The sequence below is a fragment of the Microtus ochrogaster genome, linkage group LG2, assembly GCF_000317375.1.
Source record: "Microtus ochrogaster isolate Prairie Vole_2 linkage group LG2, MicOch1.0, whole genome shotgun sequence".
NCBI classification, from domain to species: domain Eukaryota; kingdom Metazoa; phylum Chordata; class Mammalia; order Rodentia; family Cricetidae; genus Microtus; species Microtus ochrogaster.
Genome location: NC_022028.1, coordinates 2742133 through 2758310, shown reverse-complemented (window position 1 = coordinate 2758310; position 16178 = coordinate 2742133). Strand labels below are relative to the sequence as shown.

At 53.4% G+C, this 16178-nt stretch overlaps 2 protein-coding genes across 2 annotated transcripts in view; both read left to right on the top strand.

Annotated features, from left to right (window-relative positions):
• Positions 1 to 1066: 1066 nt before the first annotated feature.
• Pgc (progastricsin) lies at positions 1067 to 8209 on the top strand. The gene is made up of 9 exons (XM_005359701.1): positions 1067 to 1125; positions 2735 to 2894; positions 3214 to 3331; positions 4152 to 4270; positions 4693 to 4892; positions 6074 to 6193; positions 6688 to 6832; positions 7628 to 7726; positions 8057 to 8209. The coding sequence occupies exons 1-9, from the start codon at positions 1067 to 1069 to the stop codon at positions 8207 to 8209; spliced, it is 1173 nt and encodes a 390-aa protein (XP_005359758.1).
• A 2473-nt stretch (positions 8210 to 10682) lies between these two features.
• The window catches only part of Tfeb (transcription factor EB), a 51636-nt gene continuing 46140 nt past the window's right edge, over positions 10683 to 16178 (top strand). Inside the window, exon 1 of the mRNA XM_005359700.2 lies at positions 10683 to 10939. The gene's annotated coding sequence lies outside the window, so the exon portion shown is untranslated. The remainder of the gene's footprint in view (positions 10940 to 16178) is intronic.

Here is a 16178-nt window from a genome sequence, read left to right as displayed (position 1 = left end):
CCACATGCATACGCCCACAGATGGGCTGGGGTATAGCTCAGCGGTAGTTGGCTAGCACATACAAGACCCTGGTCTCCACCCCCAAATCCCCAGGCAAATAAAACCCCAAGTAGCAATGGGGAGGGAGGAGAGACAAGGAGGGAAGCAGCGAGGGGCAGTTTGGCCCCTCTGCTCACATCTTGCTCTGGGCATCTGTTCTGGTTCAGACATCCAGAGGTGCTGTGACCGTCCCCTGTGAGTGAGTCTGTGCTCCTGCATTGGGACAGGAGTCCAAAGCCACCACTCCATTCTGACTTCATCCCTAGTACCGGCCTCAGCATCAGCACTGCCTACGTGGCCACTGTTGCCACTATGATCATAGCCAGCAGCCTGATTCCTGAGCCCCCAGACACCCTGAACTCCAGCTCCCAGAGGTTTAAGGGCTACTGAGAGGCAGGACTTAAGTTGGACCTCCAAGTATGTCACTTGTAGGTACAACGGCAGCTCTCAGGGACTTGTCCCCAAGGGGAAACCAATAATGCCTGGAGACATTTCGGTGGCTGCAACTGGGGGATTGCTCCTGGCACTTAGTGGGCAGATGGGCTACTGCTAGTACCCTACAGAGGACAGAGCCATGCCCAGAACAGAGAATTCTTTCCTTCCAAGTGTCACTAGTGCCAAGCTTGAGGAACCAACCATCAGGCCCCTGGTCCCTCACTCAGGTCCTCACCCCCAAATGCCCATATTGTGCGTCTGGTTCCCAGAGTTGTAATCTTTGCCCCTCCATGGTTCGGCCACTTTGTTCCCTCTTATCGCAGGCCTTCTGGCCGTCCCTGCTGCAATAGAAAGTCAATAAGATGAAAAGTGTTGTGGTCATGCTCCAGAAGGAAAAACACACAGAAACCATTGATACGCAGAGTCCGGGGGGTCGCGCAGCTTGGGGGGGTCATGCTTACCCAGGGCTGGGAGGCAGGGGCCGGGCTAGCTCCTGGTGTATAAAAGGAAGGAGCACACTCTGAACTTCACTCCACCACAACGGTTGAGCTCGAAGTGGTTTATCCTGTGAGACCAGCTTCGAGTCAGCATCATGAAGTGGATGGTCGTAGCCTTGCTCTGCCTCCCTCTCTTGGAGGCAGCTTTGATCAGGTAAGACTGGACGTGGACTACAGACTCAGAGAGCCTTAAGTGGGGGCCAGGTACCTGGAGCCTGTGGAGGCCAGGGTGTCAGATCCCCTGGGACTGGAATTACAGCTGGTTGTGGGTGCTGAGAATTGAACTCTGCTCCTCTGGAAACGCAAACAGTGCCTTTAACTGCTGAGCCATGTTTACCACAACTACCCAGTCCTTTACTGGATCTTCATGGTAACCTAGAGATAATTTAAAAGCAGAGGGAGTATTCATGGAGGTTAGGGATAATTCCCATGGGCTTGAGTATCTTTAGTCGGCACCTCATACTTTCTTTTTTCAAATTATGACTCAGTTAGTTTGTGTATGGGAGGAGATTGTGAGTGTATCGGTGCCATTGAATACATGTGGAGGTCAGAGGAAGACAGCAGGAGTCACTTCTCTCCTACCACATGGGTTCTAGGAGCTGAACTCAGGTCGACAGGTTGGCAGTAAGCGCCTTTACCTGCTGAGCCGTCATACCAGGGCTGCTATCTGGTAGTTTCTTGGGTGAAAAGCCAGCTCCTCCCAGAAACTTCTGCAAACTCCGCAGAGGTGGTTGGTGTGGCTCTTGTGAAGGGGTTAGAGACATTCTGAAATGTCCTAGAGTCCTAAGAGAATGAGGATTTAAGACGGAGAAAGAAGTAAAAGGAAAAGGAATTCTGAGTTGCAGAGCAAGCAGGTGGATCTCAGAGGTCCCTGGGAGGTGGCAGCCAGCAGCTCTTAGATCATGCTTATGGTGACATGGGCAGAAGCTGCAGCGCCTAAGTTCCAACTCTGGAACTCCCAAGCCACTTTCCCAAAGGACTGTCCGGGGAGGCACAGAGATGTCCCTGGGCTGGAAGTAGGGTTAGTACCGTTCCCCTCACACAATGCTGGGTCACCTCAGTCAGTGCTGGGTGGCAGAGGGCCACCATAGGAAGGAATCCTTTGAGGTGAACCTGCTTTCTCTGGCATCTCTAAACACGTGCCAGAGTGGCTGGGATGGGGCTCGCTGGGTAGAGGGCTTGTGTGATGCCCTGACTTCGGTCCCCAGCTCTCTATAAACCAGGTGTGGTGGTGCATGCTTGGGAGGCAGAGGCAGAAGGATCAGAAGTTAGAGGCCGCTCTTTGATAAAGATTCCGTTTGAGACTAACCAGAGATACATGAGACCCTATCTCAAAAGCATAGACACTGATTCTAACAAAGATAGTTCTCCAAGTCACCCTCCCCTTCTTGGGAGGGAATTCCAGCGTATAACAGAGCAGGGGGCCTGGGTAGCAGGGGTACTTTCATGTGGGGTGAAGGTGAATGACGATGAAGTTGATGAGTTTCTAAATCTCAGAACAAACATTAAGAAGGAGTTTGAGAACAAGAGGAAAGGAGCAGGAAAAGATAAAGGGAGAAAAAGCTGGAAAGAAATCAAGGCAGAGAGATGGGGAGACAGACAGATACAAACAGTGGGCATGGGCGGGGCAGGGCATCAGAGAGATTGAGGTACAGGAGAGAGGGAGGGGGAGACAGAGAGAGACAGAGGCCAGAGGTGGGGAGGGGGAGTGTAGAAGGAGAAAGGAAGGAGGGAGGCTCCTACCGACACACAGCCTTCTGCAGGGTCCCCCTGAAGAGGATGAAGACCATCCGAGAGACCATGAGGGAAAAGGGTGTGCTCAATGATTTCCTGAAAAAGCACAAGTATGATCCTGGCCTCAAGTACCGCTTTGGCAACTTCGGTGACTTCAGTGTACTCTACGAGCCCATAGCCTACATGGACGTAAGTCTTAACACCACTGTCCCTGCTGCCAAAGCTGAGGGTTCCCTGTCTTCCCATCCTGGGGTGCACTGTTGGAAGAGCTTGGGGCGGGGTCCTTACTGACCTTGCAGCCCTCAGAGAGCTTGGTGACTGGCCTGATCAACACAGACTGAGCATCTTTAGGTTTGGGGCAGATTTCCAGGGAAGACTAAGGCCACTGGCTTTAGTGTGGTTTGGAGAGCAGCAGCCGGGTCCTTTCCCGTGTACCTGCGGAGTTGCGGAGCCCCTAGATCCCTCAGAGCTAACTAGTCTACCCGTGATATCCCCTCTCCCTTATCAGGCTGCCTACTTTGGTGAGATCAGCATCGGAACTCCACCCCAGAATTTCTTGGTCCTTTTCGACACTGGCTCCTCCAACCTGTGGGTGCCTTCTGTCTACTGCCAGAGCGAGGCCTGCAGTGAGTGCTGGGTGGGCAGGAAAGGGAGGCTGGGGGAAATCCATCCCTGGAGAAGATGGTGGTATTTTCAGTCACATGACATATCCAAGCCTTGTCAAAGAGGCTGGCCCTGCAGCTGGGTGGCTCTTTTGCCTTTTCTGCTAAGCAGCAAATATGCGTTCATCTATGCCAGCCCTCCTCGCCCACTCCATTTTCTTCCGTCCCACCCATCCTGGTGACCAGGACAATAGCATCCTTTTTCTTGTGGGTCATCTCCACTCGCTTCACGGCAGTCAGTTCTGCCTTCTATTCACCCCACGTCGGCGTCAGGCGTGTCTAAAGGATGGGCTGGAACAATGGATGTGGCCTTGTCCTGCTGTACTTTGTCAGGCAGATAGAATTTGGGCAGGCATTTTGTAATGCTGCTTTTGTCCCTGCCTGAGCCTTGGGATCCTATTATCTCTGGTCCAAGAGGTCTCTCTTTGGCTATATCTCATGCTGTCTCTGGATCTTGGAACAACCAAGTTCTTGAAGGGTTGGAGGCTGTGGAATGAGAGGTGCTTAGTGGCCCATTTGCTCCGACGGTGGATGAGCAATCCATCTGTGCTAGGGCTTTTCTGGGACCTAGGACAATGGAGATTAAGTCCATCCAACCCTGCCCAGAGACACCAAAGTCCCAGAGCTTACCCTATAAATCACAGGGGGCTTTCAGGTCATGGGTGATTCAAAGGAGCCTTGCTGTCACGAATAGGGGATGCTGAAGCCCCGGGTTTAAGCACAGGCTGAGGAAGAAGCCCCCTCCACTCAACAATCTGACCTCTATGTCATACCTCCTCTGCAGCCACCCACACCCGCTACAACCCTAGCAAGTCCTCTACCTACTACACGGAAGGACAGACCTTCTCCCTGCAGTACGGCACCGGCAGCCTTACTGGCTTCTTTGGCTATGACACTCTGACCGTGAGTGCGACTTCCTGCCCCTGGGTCCGGGTGGGAGGGAGATGAGGGCCTTAACAAAGCCCCTGAAACATGGTGGAAAAGCTCACAGGATGGGAAGTCAGCACGAGACCTTGTCCATCCACGATGCGGATGCTTGCTGACAGTGGTCGTTCTGTCAGGATGGCTGAGAAAGCCACGATGAGCCCTTTGGTTGTGGCCACTTTCCTGCAAGAAGATAGCTCTTCAGAGGAGAGGGGTGGGGCAGGGACCATGCAGTGATGCTCCTGATTCTCAGGAGGGACGATGGCTGCTACCAATTTATGAAGCTGTGGGGGGAACTGAGGCAAGGAGAGAGGAACAAGAGTTGTCTCTGGGGAGCGGTGGGGGATCGAGGTAGGTCCATCTGGTGTGTCACTATCTCTCTATTTTAACCTCTGCTCCAGGTCCAAGGCATTAAGGTCCCCAACCAGGAATTTGGCCTGAGCGAGAACGAACCCGGCACCAATTTCGTCTATGCAGACTTCGATGGCATCATGGGCCTGGCCTTCCCTGGCCTGTCTGCCGGTGGTGCCACCACCGCCATGCAGGGCTTGTTGAAGGAGGGCGCTCTCTCCCAGCCCCTCTTTGGTGTCTACCTCGGCAGGTAAGTGACCACTTAGGAATTTCTCTGCCTTCCACTGCCCAACTGTGGCTCAGAAGCTTGTAGGCTGAGTGCTTCGCCCACCCCTGTCCCAGCCACGCCTTCCTTTCCAGCTCTGGAATCTCGCACTCCCCACCCCGTATCTGTTTCCTGTCCACTCCTATTTTTTTCAACATTTATTTATTTGTGTTAGAGCAGGGGTCGGGGTACACACCACAGTGAACCTGTAGAGGTCAGAGGACAACTTGCAGGAGCCGGTTCTCCTCTTTCACTGTGTGGGTCTCAAAGATGGCGCTCAGCTTGCCAGGCTTAGCCACAAGCACCTTATTTGCTGAGCCAACCTGCCAGCCCATGCAGGTGTTCTTTGTGTTCCTTGGCTGTGACAAGCTCTCTATGTCCAGCTCAGATCTGGGTGTGGCTTTTATTCTAGCTCTTCCTGGGTCAGCTCTGTGCCCCCCCCCCCCGGGTCCCTCTCTGGCTGAGATTTTCCACTGTGTGTCTCTTTTGTATAGTAATCTCTTGCTTCATCCCCTTTGATCTGCTGTCCCAGCTGGTCCTGGAGTCTTTGGGGCTTGGCCCGGGGTTAACCTCTAACCTGTTGTTATCTTTCCAGCAAACACAAGCAGGCCTCGCCTGGGCCTCAGGTTTCTCTCTTTTTTTCCCAGAGTTAGCCACCTTCTAGAATGTGCATATACTCACTGTGACTTAAGGGCCCGACTCTGACATTGGCACCTTCACTGTCACAGGCCCTACAGACTTGTTTTTTGCTTCTCCTTACAATCACTCTGCATGTCACCTTTGGGAGCTCCATCCATCCCTGCTTTGCTCCTTCTCCAGTGGGTGGGGCCTACTTAGCTGCCTGCTAAGAGGGGCTGGGACTCTATGGGACAGCATCACTCCAGAGGCTGAAGCACTGGAGATTTTGAGAGGCCCACACAGGTAGCTCATCTGGGGGAAACACATCCTATCTACAGGAAGACCCAATCTGAGGAAAACACAGACTGTCCTCAGGAAGCCTCAGTCTGAGGGAGACCTAGCTCATCTGCAGGAAGCCTCAGTCTGAGGGGACCTAGCTCATCTGCAGGGAGCCTCAATGTGAAGTGAGGTCGGGAGCTGTTTTCTGAAGATGGCCAACTCACCAGAGGATGCTGTTCATTCCTGATCCTTCCTTTTGTCTTCTGTAGCCAGCAGGGATCTGATGGCGGACAGATTGTTTTTGGAGGTGTAGACAAGGACCTCTACACTGGGGAGCTCACCTGGATTCCCGTCACCCAGGACCTCTACTGGCAGATCAGCATCGATGAGTGAGTCTGGGGTGGGGTCTTCTCTGCTTGCACCTCCAAACACTATAAACCGTCCGTTCATCCAGGCACTGCCGGTGGGGATGGGTGGGAGAGGACTTTAAGATAGGCCATGCCCCGGAGTCACAGCTAACCTATGCAGGAGCATCAGAGTCGAGCTAAATCTGGAGAAGAGGGGCAACACATAAAATCTCAATCATGAGGTCCCCTGTAGTCCAACACCACAGATTAGAGACTGAGTGTGTTTCAAAGTCCTTGCAGCAACCAGTGGCTCTGGCTTTCGCTGTGTCTACAGCCTTCCTTGAAACTTTGGAAGTAGGTTCAACGGCCATTCATATGGCTTTGAAGAGACTCTAGGGTGATATGAAGTGGGGTCCCCTTACCTTCCTCATTGATGGCTTGTCTCTGTGTGCAGCCCCTGTGTCACTGTGGTGGGAGGCCCCCTCTGCCTGCCCTGAACAGGTGGGAACTGAGGCTGCTATCTTCTTATCATTCAGCTTCCTTATTGGTGGAACCACCTCTGGCTGGTGCTCCCAGGGCTGCCAGGGCATTGTAGACACTGGCACCTCTCTCCTCACCATGCCCTCTCAGTACCTGAGTGACTTTCTGGAGGCCATAGGAGCTGAGGAAGAATATGGAGAGGTGAGTACGGTAGGCAGGGCTCCCCCTCCCTCAGGAATGGCCATCTTATGGGGTGGCAGGACTGTGTGTGCCACTTACAGCTTCTCTTTGGGAAATCAAAGCTAGCTGAATTCTTGGCCTCCAGGCTTTTAGCTACAGAGGGCACTGGTGGGTAGTGGCCCTGGCAGGGTGGAGACCTGGAGGCTGGAGCTGAGGAAGTAGGGCAGAGCAAGACTCTCTTCTGAGCTGAAGTCACCTTGGAATATGGATTAAACACTACGGGCCTTTAGGGTTGGAGAAAATGACTAGAAAGTGGGACCGAGCAGATGAGTGACAAGGGACAGCTCTGTGGTCCACATGTCCTCACCCCCACAGGGTCAGGCTCTCTCCTGCTCTCTCCACCCTAAGGCCAGTGGAGAGCTTGACTACTCAAGACATTCTCCTAGTTCCGGGGAACTGATGGTTTCCATGTTCTACAGAAATGCATGTTAAAGGGCACTTGCAGAGGAAGGCAACAATCCACATTCTCTCATAGTGGAAATTCAGTCAGGAGCAAAGCTTTAGGGTAGTGGGCTCCTCAGGGTTCCTCGAACCCCTCCCCACCTATGCCAATGCTAGTGAATGCTCATAGTAGGTGAGTCAGCATTGCCTTGGAGCTGTGCACCCCAATATAAAGCAGACTGGAGTGTGGATCTAGGGTTTAGGGTGCGAGGTGGCAGGCGTGATGGGGTACAGGCCTATGGTGCTGAGGTGGCAGGCATGTTGGATACTGTTCTAAGTGAGACATATCGGCATGGACCGTGTTCCTTTCTGCAGTATTTTGTGAGCTGTGACAGCGTCAGTAGCCTGCCTACCTTCAACTTTGTCCTCAACGGTGTCGAGTTCCCTCTGTCACCCTCTTCCTACATCCTTCAGGTAAGGTCTCATTCCTATGGGCAGAGCCGCTGGGATCTAGAGTGGTCTAGAACAGCTATGCAGAGGTTTGAGGCTTAACTGTCAGGCTGACCTGTTGCAGGCCAGGAGCAGGGGGAAGGTAGTCTGAGGAGGAAGCCCTCCACTCCGTAGAACCATGGCAACCGGAAGTCAGCTATTGGGGAAAGAGCACCCTCTCTCCCCAAGCCCCAACAGCCCTTGCTGTGGAGGGGCAGCTATCCATATGAGCCCCTGGGCAGTCTTGAGTCATTCAGTTGCTGAAGTTTAGTTCGCCTGTGAGCGTGTGAGAGAATGCTGTCTTCTGTTGAACAGGAGGATGGCTACTGCATGGTGGGCCTTGAGAGCACCCCTCTGACCTCTGAAGATGGCCAGCCCTTCTGGATCCTTGGGGATGTCTTCCTCAGGTCTTACTACGCTGTCTTTGACATGGGCAACAAGAAGGTGGGCTTTGCCACTGCTGTCTAGACTTGCCATCTAGACCCTGTGCCCTTCCTCCTCTCAACCTCCCCCAACTTGTGAGGAGTACCCTCTGTCCTTGCCCTCTGCCTCCAACCTTCCCCTTCTGTACCCTACACTTTCTCTGATAATAAATAGTTCTTCACATTGACCAGCCTGTTGTGGTATATGTATGGGATGTGTGGGGTGGGGGAGCTGGGTAAAGTTGTGACTCAGACTACTGGGTCTTTGGGACTGTGGGAGTGGGGATCATGGCAAGTTCCCCTTCGACTGACTCAGTGGCCACAAGGATTCCCAGTGGGTCATTGAGATGCTAAGCGAAGCAGAGTTTGAAGCCAGGCTTGGACGTAGTCTAGAGCCTCTTCTCAGATTCCCTCTGAAGACGTGGTGGGAGCAGGGCTTGCACTGAAGGGCAAGTGGGAAACACCCTGCTGAACCACACCCCAGACTCCAGGGACCTCAAGGCCATGGGAATGACCCCTAGCAATGTGCCTGTTTGTCTCTTCAGCTTTGAATCCATTTTGACTAGAATTTTCTGAAGGATGTTCATTTCTAACAGTTATGGGTCCTTGAGGAAGCAAGATGCTTATTTCTAGGAAGGCTGCAGAAGGTTGAGACTTAGTTAAAGTGACCATATTTTTACCCAACCTCCTAAATCCGAGGACTTATGTTTGAAGGAGAGAGGGTTGCCCCTCGCCTATGGACAGGTTGGCCAGCTCTTTCCCTGGCTTTTTCTGGCCAGCTCAGTTAGAGGTCTGTTGCTCTAGACTTTATTCTTGTACATCCTTAGCAGTTTCTCAGAAAGCCCCAGAAATATGGGGTCACATGATGGGGGGAAGAGGAGGAAGAAGAGGAAGAAAATAAAGGGTAAGGTGGAGGGAGAGAGGTAAGGGGAAGAAAAGGGCAGGAGGTGTGGAGAAAAGGAGGCAGTGGGAGGGGGAGTAAAGAAAACAACAGGGAAGAAAGCTAAGAATGTTATCTTAGTGCTCTGAGCTTCTGTTGGGAGGAGACTGGAAAGCTTCTGAACAGTAAAATGGCGGTGATGTGGTTCCATCTTATACTTACAGGCAGGCACAAAGGGCAAGATCCAAACTGAGACAGGATAAAAGGGGAGATTGTGGGACTTGAGAGGAAAAGGTATCCTTCTCATTCTGCAGTCTGGAGAAGTCTTCTGTCGGCTGAGAATCATGACCTCTAGGACAATGACTGTCTCATGTGAGGGCTGCCCACGCAGAGGTCATCTCATTAAGTGTTTAAACAGACAATCTTGGAAAGCAGAGGCAGGCAGACCTCTGCGAGTTCGAGGGCAGCGTAATCCACTAGTGAATTCTGAGCCAGCAAGGGTTATTTGGTGAGTCCCTGTCTCAACAAAATAAAACAATGGTAAACACAACAATAAACCAGGCTTACGGCCTGAGCACGTGTGTCCCCGAGTCAAGCCTCAGCTCTCCCCTAGACAGTTTGGGAACCTGACAAGTAAGACTGTTTTGTTTACAGTTAAGATAGCCTTACTTCCTTTATGATCTTTAACCTGGTCAATTACAACACTATCAGGTCCACCCCAGGAAACATCCTGTGATCTTATTTAAGTTTCTCAGCAGGCGTCTGAAGATAACTTCAGAGATCACCAAAACAAGAAAGCTGGCCATTGTAAAAAACAATGAGAAGCCCACACCCAGTTTCTCTGGTGGGCCTACCCTTTCCACTTTCCCTGATCGCCTCTTTCTCTTAACCTCTGTGTTTTAAATATATATTTAAAAATACATTTTTAAGTCTGGCAGTGGTGGCGCAGGTCTTTAATCCCAGCACTTGGGAGGCAGAGGTAGGAGGATCTCTGTGAGTCTGAGGCCAGCCTGGTCTACAAAGTGAGTTCCAGCACAGCCAAGGCTACACAGAGAAATCCTGGCAACGAAAACAAACGAACAATATATATGTTATTTTTATACATTTGCACACGTATTTTTAAAGAAGCTACAGTTCTGCTTCATACTGGCTTGTTCTGAAATAATAATTAGTAGAACAGAAATTATTATTATTATTTAACAAAGCAGTCAAAAGTCTCTAAGTGAAGGTTCCTAAAGGATAAGGTAACTCCTCTGTCTGCTGCTGGCAATCCTGACAGTGAACACCTTCGCATAAACCAGGAGGGACCACCTGGGACCCTATATTTTTCTCACATTCCTGGAAAAGAAGCTTGGTATTGGTCCTTTCACAAGATGTCATAATGTAGTAGATCCTACCTCGGGACACCACTGATAGAGAGGAGAAAGAAAATCTAAAAAGGGAAAAAGGGGACAAACTTTTAAAGTCAAAAGTTGATTCCTTGGGACCTCGGCCAGCAGAGTAGAACTGCAAATCCCGGCGAGCCCCGCGCGGCAGCGGCAGGGACTACGTTTCCCAGCGGGCGCCGCGGGAGGCCTCCGGGGGCGGTCCGCAGGGGTCGGGTGCTGCCCTCTGCCGGGCTCAGAGGGAAGTGGGCGAGGAGTGACAGCCGGAGCCCGAGCGCCGGGCGCGGGGCTAGGTGACAGCGGAGGCGGCAGCCGCGGGCGGGACGCAGAGAGCGGCGACGGCGCCGACGGCGGCGGGAAGGGCGGACGGGGCGGGTCTGGCTGGTGGCGCGTAGCCTGAGGAGCCCGAAAGCGGGCGGCGGGCGAAGATCGGGGGTCGGGCACCCGAACTTGAGACAAGTTGCCGGAACCACAGGGCGCCGGCGGCGGACAGATTGACCTTCAAAGCGAGGTGAGCGGGACTAGGGGGCAAGGGGTGCACGGGGAACTGGGGAACGCCAGCTCCGCACTTTCCATCCTGTGGGTGCCGGAGACAGGTGGGGTGGGTGGATGGGGGTACAGACGAGCAGGACAGGGTGCACTGCACCGCCACCCATCCGCAGCCGGTGCAGCCCTGGGTACCCAGCGCGTGGCCGGAGCGGTGCGGCTCGTCAGCCGGAGAGCCCCTCGGGCCCCTCCCTTCAGTCCGGGTAGGGGGCCGCCTCCCCGCGACCTTATGTAACCGGAGCGGGAGTGGCCAGGGCGGGCACGGGCCTTCCTGGCCCGGGGAAGCTGAGTGGAGCTGGGGCGGGAGGCGCAGGAGTAAACTTGCAATAAGTTTTGAGGGACGCTCGGGGCCCTCGGCTCGCTCCCCCTCCCCCGATACGGCGGGGGCGCGGGGCTCGGGGGAGGGAGTCCGAGCCTCGGGGAGGTGTGCAAGCACCAAGGCCGGCGGGGCCAGGCCCAGCCTGGATGGTCGCGGGGGGAGTGGGAGGGCCGGCGAGGCGCCACGCCCCGTGGGCTGGTCTGCTGTGTCCGGGGATGGTGTGGACGTCCCATCCCTCTGTGCCTCCCTCCCTCCTTGATCTCTTGCAGCAGACACCCCTGATTTCATCCCCTGGTGTCCCTGGCAAACTTCTCTCGCCTTATCCCACCACCCTAGGGAACCCCAACTCGGGTTGCACCTTCTGTGCGTCTCGCTTTCTGCTTCCTTGAACTTCCAGTTGTCTGCCCTCCTCCCTGAGCCACCCTCTTGGTCCCTAATTCCGGAAAATACGTCCCCTTTCCCCTGTTTGTCCCCTTCACTCAGCACCTTGCAACCCCAGGCTAGCTCGCCCCGGGCTCCAGGTCAGTGCCTTCGTCTCCCCCACCCCCAACTCCGGACCCCGTTGCTTCTTCCGCCCAGCGCCTCCTGGAAGAGAGCTGGCGGATGCCACCTGGGTCCCCGCCCCTCGGCCCCCGTCGTGCTCTGGGTTCTGGCTTCACGCACCGCTGCCCGGAGCTGCTCGGGGCTGCGCGAGCAGGTTCGCGCCGCAGCCGCCTGGCGCGCCCTAGCCCCGCGCCCTGGAGAGGAAGGGAGGACGGCCGCCCGGGTGGGGCTGGTCTGCGCCAGCGCTCCCCCGGCCCCCGCCCTCCATTCTGCGCCTGCCCCTCACCGCGGTGCCCTTCCCCAACGCGCGTCAGCTTTCGCTCGTCCTGCAGAGGACTATTCAGTGTGACAGTTGCAGGACTAAACTTGGGTGCTCGGTTCACTGGGGAAGTGTGGGCTCCACGGATCGGGAGTGAGGGACTGCTTGATGCAGCAGGGAAGGGGAGCCTCTAGGACGTGGCCTGAGGTCCCTACACCCTCCCTGGCCTGGATTCCGCTGGCCCAGACCAGGCACTGTTGGGGTGTGAGGTGGGGGCGGATCTCCAGTTTCCTCTAGGGCGGCCAGGTGCCAGATACTGGCAGATCCAGACGCGGAGGTCAGGCTCGATGGCCGATTCCCTTCGTAGCTGCTTGGTGCCCCGCTGGGGAGCCAGTCTCCAGGCTCTACTCCCCCGCAGCGCCCAGTCTGGAGAGAGAGCCAGCCTTAGTAACCCGCCAGTCAAGAGAGGTAGTTGGAAGGGGGAAGGGTTGCTGCCTCTGGAGCTTTTACTGTTCCTCAGTTTCCCTCGGCTCTTTTGGTTCCCTTCTTTAGGCTTGCCTCAGTTATAGGAGAGTTGAGAAGGAGAGCGTGTGATGAAGGGCAGGTCTGTTTTGGGGTTCTCCTGCGTGAGAGAAGCCGATATGGCTTACACTTTACAGGGCTTGTTACAGCTGAGTGCTAATTCTCTGTCCACCTCTGGAGGTGGAGCTAGATGGAGACCCAGGTCTCTTGGTTCCAGGCCCCATGGAATGAGGCAAGGTACATCTGACGTGAGCATTGAATCCACAGAGAGCCAACTGCATTTAGGGCTGATGGCCTGGTGACTCAGTAAGAGGTGGGCAGGGAGTGAGCCAGGGAAGAGTTCATTCAAGCACCGCTGGGGGATGTCCAGTGTGTCTGCCCATCCCATCACCAGGGAGCCGCCACCTGCCCCCACCCCACTTCCTGGACGCCGGGAAGTAGGTGGGAGGGGACCTACCCTCTAGCCTGGCTGCCCTTTGAGGGTCTGGCTTCTGGCCCTGATCTCTCTTAGGCTCTGTTTATGGTTGCAATTGCATCGTTAGCTAGAGTTTATAGAGTTACTTAGCACCTGCCCCCACAGGGAGTGGCCCAGCCTCCCTTCCCTCTGGCTTCCTTCTCTTCCTTTTCAAAGTCAAGTTGGTTTTTGCAGGCAGCAGGGGTTTCCCCAACCACAGCTGACTTGAAAGCCAAGTTGAGCCGTTGTCCTGGGGATGGAGGGCAGGGGACACTTGGGGCTGCCATAGAAATGAGTTAGCCTTCTAGTGTGTGTGTTTGGGGCAGGAGGTAGAGGGAGTTCAGATCCTCAGAGCTTCCAGAAGCATCCCAGTCTTGGGATACAGCCAGCCTCTCTCTCTACCTGTACTGCGAAAGGACCGAATAGAAGTAGGATTATCTGTTGCACCACTGTGAGGACCAAGTGCAGAGCCTACATGGTGAGCTTGTGTAATGGATGTGAACGTGTTCATGGATTGCGAAGATGACAGATCTGACAGTAAGGAGAACACAGCACTGTGTTAATTAGAATAGCCAAGTGCCACCAGAGGCAGACTGGAGTAAGACCTTGCTGCAAGCAATAGCTGTCAGTAATGTATCTTGCATCAGGGTAGGAATTATTGTTTTTGTTATACCGATTCAGAGAAGTTAAGTAAATTGTTGAAAACCACACAGCCTAGAGTAGAGGGCTGGAGTTCTAACCCAGGCTCAGCCAATTCCAAGAACCATGTTTTTAATTCCTAAAGAAGACCACATCAGTGTTTGTCAGAAGTTCTTTTTTTCTTGTTCTATTTATTTACTTATGTATGTATTTATTTATTTTGTTGTTTCAAGACAGAGTTTCTTTCTTTCTTTTTTTCTTTCTTCTTCTTTTTTGAGACAGGTTTCTCTGTTGCTTTGGAGCCTGTTCTGGAACTAGCTCTTGTAGACCAGGCTGGCCTCGAACTCACAGAGATCTGCCTGCCTCTGCCTCCTGAGTGCTGGGCTTAAAGGCATGCGCCACCACCACCTGGCACAAGACAGGGTTTCTTTGTTCAGCTCAGGCTGTCATAGAACCCCCTTTGCAGACCAGACTGGCCTCGAACTCAGAGCTCCACCTGCCTTCGCTTCCTGAGTGCTGGGATTAAAGGCGTGAGCCACTACCACCTGGCCATAAATTCTTTTTAATTTTTTTTTTTATTTCTGTGTGTTTGTATGAGGTTGTATTCACAGAGTGCAGTTCCCACAGAGATCAGAAGAGGACATCAGATCCCTTATAGCTGGCGTTCTGGGCATTTTTGAGCTGCCAGACAGGGTGCTGGGAACTCACTGCAGGAATCTTCCCCACTGAACTGTCCCTTCTGTGGATGGAGCGTGTGTTGGAGAGCTGTCTCTGCAGTCAGCAGCGAGGACCAGTGACTCCTGGAGGGCCTGAGGTTCAATTCCCAGCACCCCCATGGCACCACACAGCTGTCATGAGTCTAGTTCTCTTATGGCCTCCTTGGGAGCTGCACACATGCAGTACACAGACATACGTCCACACATAAAATGCAAATCAAAAATCTAAAAACAAAATATAAAAAATAAAATGAATTTTTTTTTTGTTTTTAGTTTTTAGTTTTTCGAGACAGGGCTTCTCTGTAGCTTCTCTGTAGCTTTTGCAGTCTGTCTTGGAACTAGCTCTAGTAGACAAATGAATTTATTAAGGAGTGGGGGCATGATAGTTTGGGGGCCTTCTTTTCGCTGCTCAGGGACTACACTTGTCTCCGGGCTTCCTTTCTGAGCTGCTGAGCTAGGTCTCCGGGAGACCCTGCCCTGGGAGGAGATAGGTCAGCAGGACCTTGTTGGTCTCCCTGGAAAGCTCATTTAGCCCAGGCAGGGGAGGACAGTCTTCTGGGCGTATGGCTCCGACCGTGGACAGCATGCCCTTTAAGCTACAGTGCACCCTCGGTAAGGATGTGTTTCATCAAATATGGAGGAAAAGCAGCGGGGCCTTTGATTGAGAAAGTCACAGGGTCAGAGGACCTGGAGTCCAGAGACCCGACACCATCAGCAACTGTCAGCCTCCTGTGGCTGTCGAGGAACACTAATCATTGGTGGTCCCCTCCAGGAATGGCTGTCTACAGGTCTCTACCTCAGGTACCAGGACACCAGGCTTCAGAACGGGAGGGTGTGGGTGGCAGAAGACCTGGGGACTGATGGAGGCCCTGGAATCAAGTCTGGCTCACGTGTCCCATCTTGTCAGGACATAACCCAGCCACCATGTATTCAGCACTGTACCGGATGAATGTTGACTCTGGGGCCAGGCTGCCTGGCTTGGAGTCCCAGCTCTGTCGCTTACCAGTGTGGGACCCTGGCAAGCTGTTTAGCAGCCCACTGTACCCCTCCTTTCATGACTAAGAGGTGTACGCCCTACCTGCCTACCTAAGAGCCAGGGCCAAGTGTGTCAATGCCCTGAATACACAGTGCACTTGGGATAACAAGCACGCTCAACTCTTGTGGCTCTTTCGTTTTTTTATTTCTCAGTTTTAAGTGAGAAACAGGCCTAAAGTGCTCCAGGAGAGGGAAAAAAGAACCGTGGACGGTCTGGGGATACTTACCGAGCACGCAGGAGGCCCTGGGTTTGATCTCTGGTCCCAGATATGCTGGGCATGGTGGCACACACCTGTAATCCCAGCATTTGAGAAGCGGAGAATCAGAAGTTCAAGGTCATCCTCTGCTAGAATAGTGAGTCTGGGGTTGGCGTGAGAAACATTGGCCCTGCCTAAAAAAGAATCAGTAAGTGGGGTTGGGAAGCTAGGTCATGGCCAAGAGCACTCGGTTCTTCCAGAGCACGGGATCTCAGCACCATTGCCGGGCAGCTCACAGACACCTGAGTCCAGCTTCAGGGCATTTGACATCTTCTTGTTGTCATGGACACAACACATACATTTTAAAAAACATCTTAAAACAAAACAAATAAACAAAAGCTTTACGGTTCGAACAGTCCAGTCATGTATCTAATACTCTCAGATATAACACCTTCCAGGCTGGAGAAATGGTTTGGCCGTTAAGAGCACCAGCTGCTCCTTAGTGCACCCAGTTCCAATT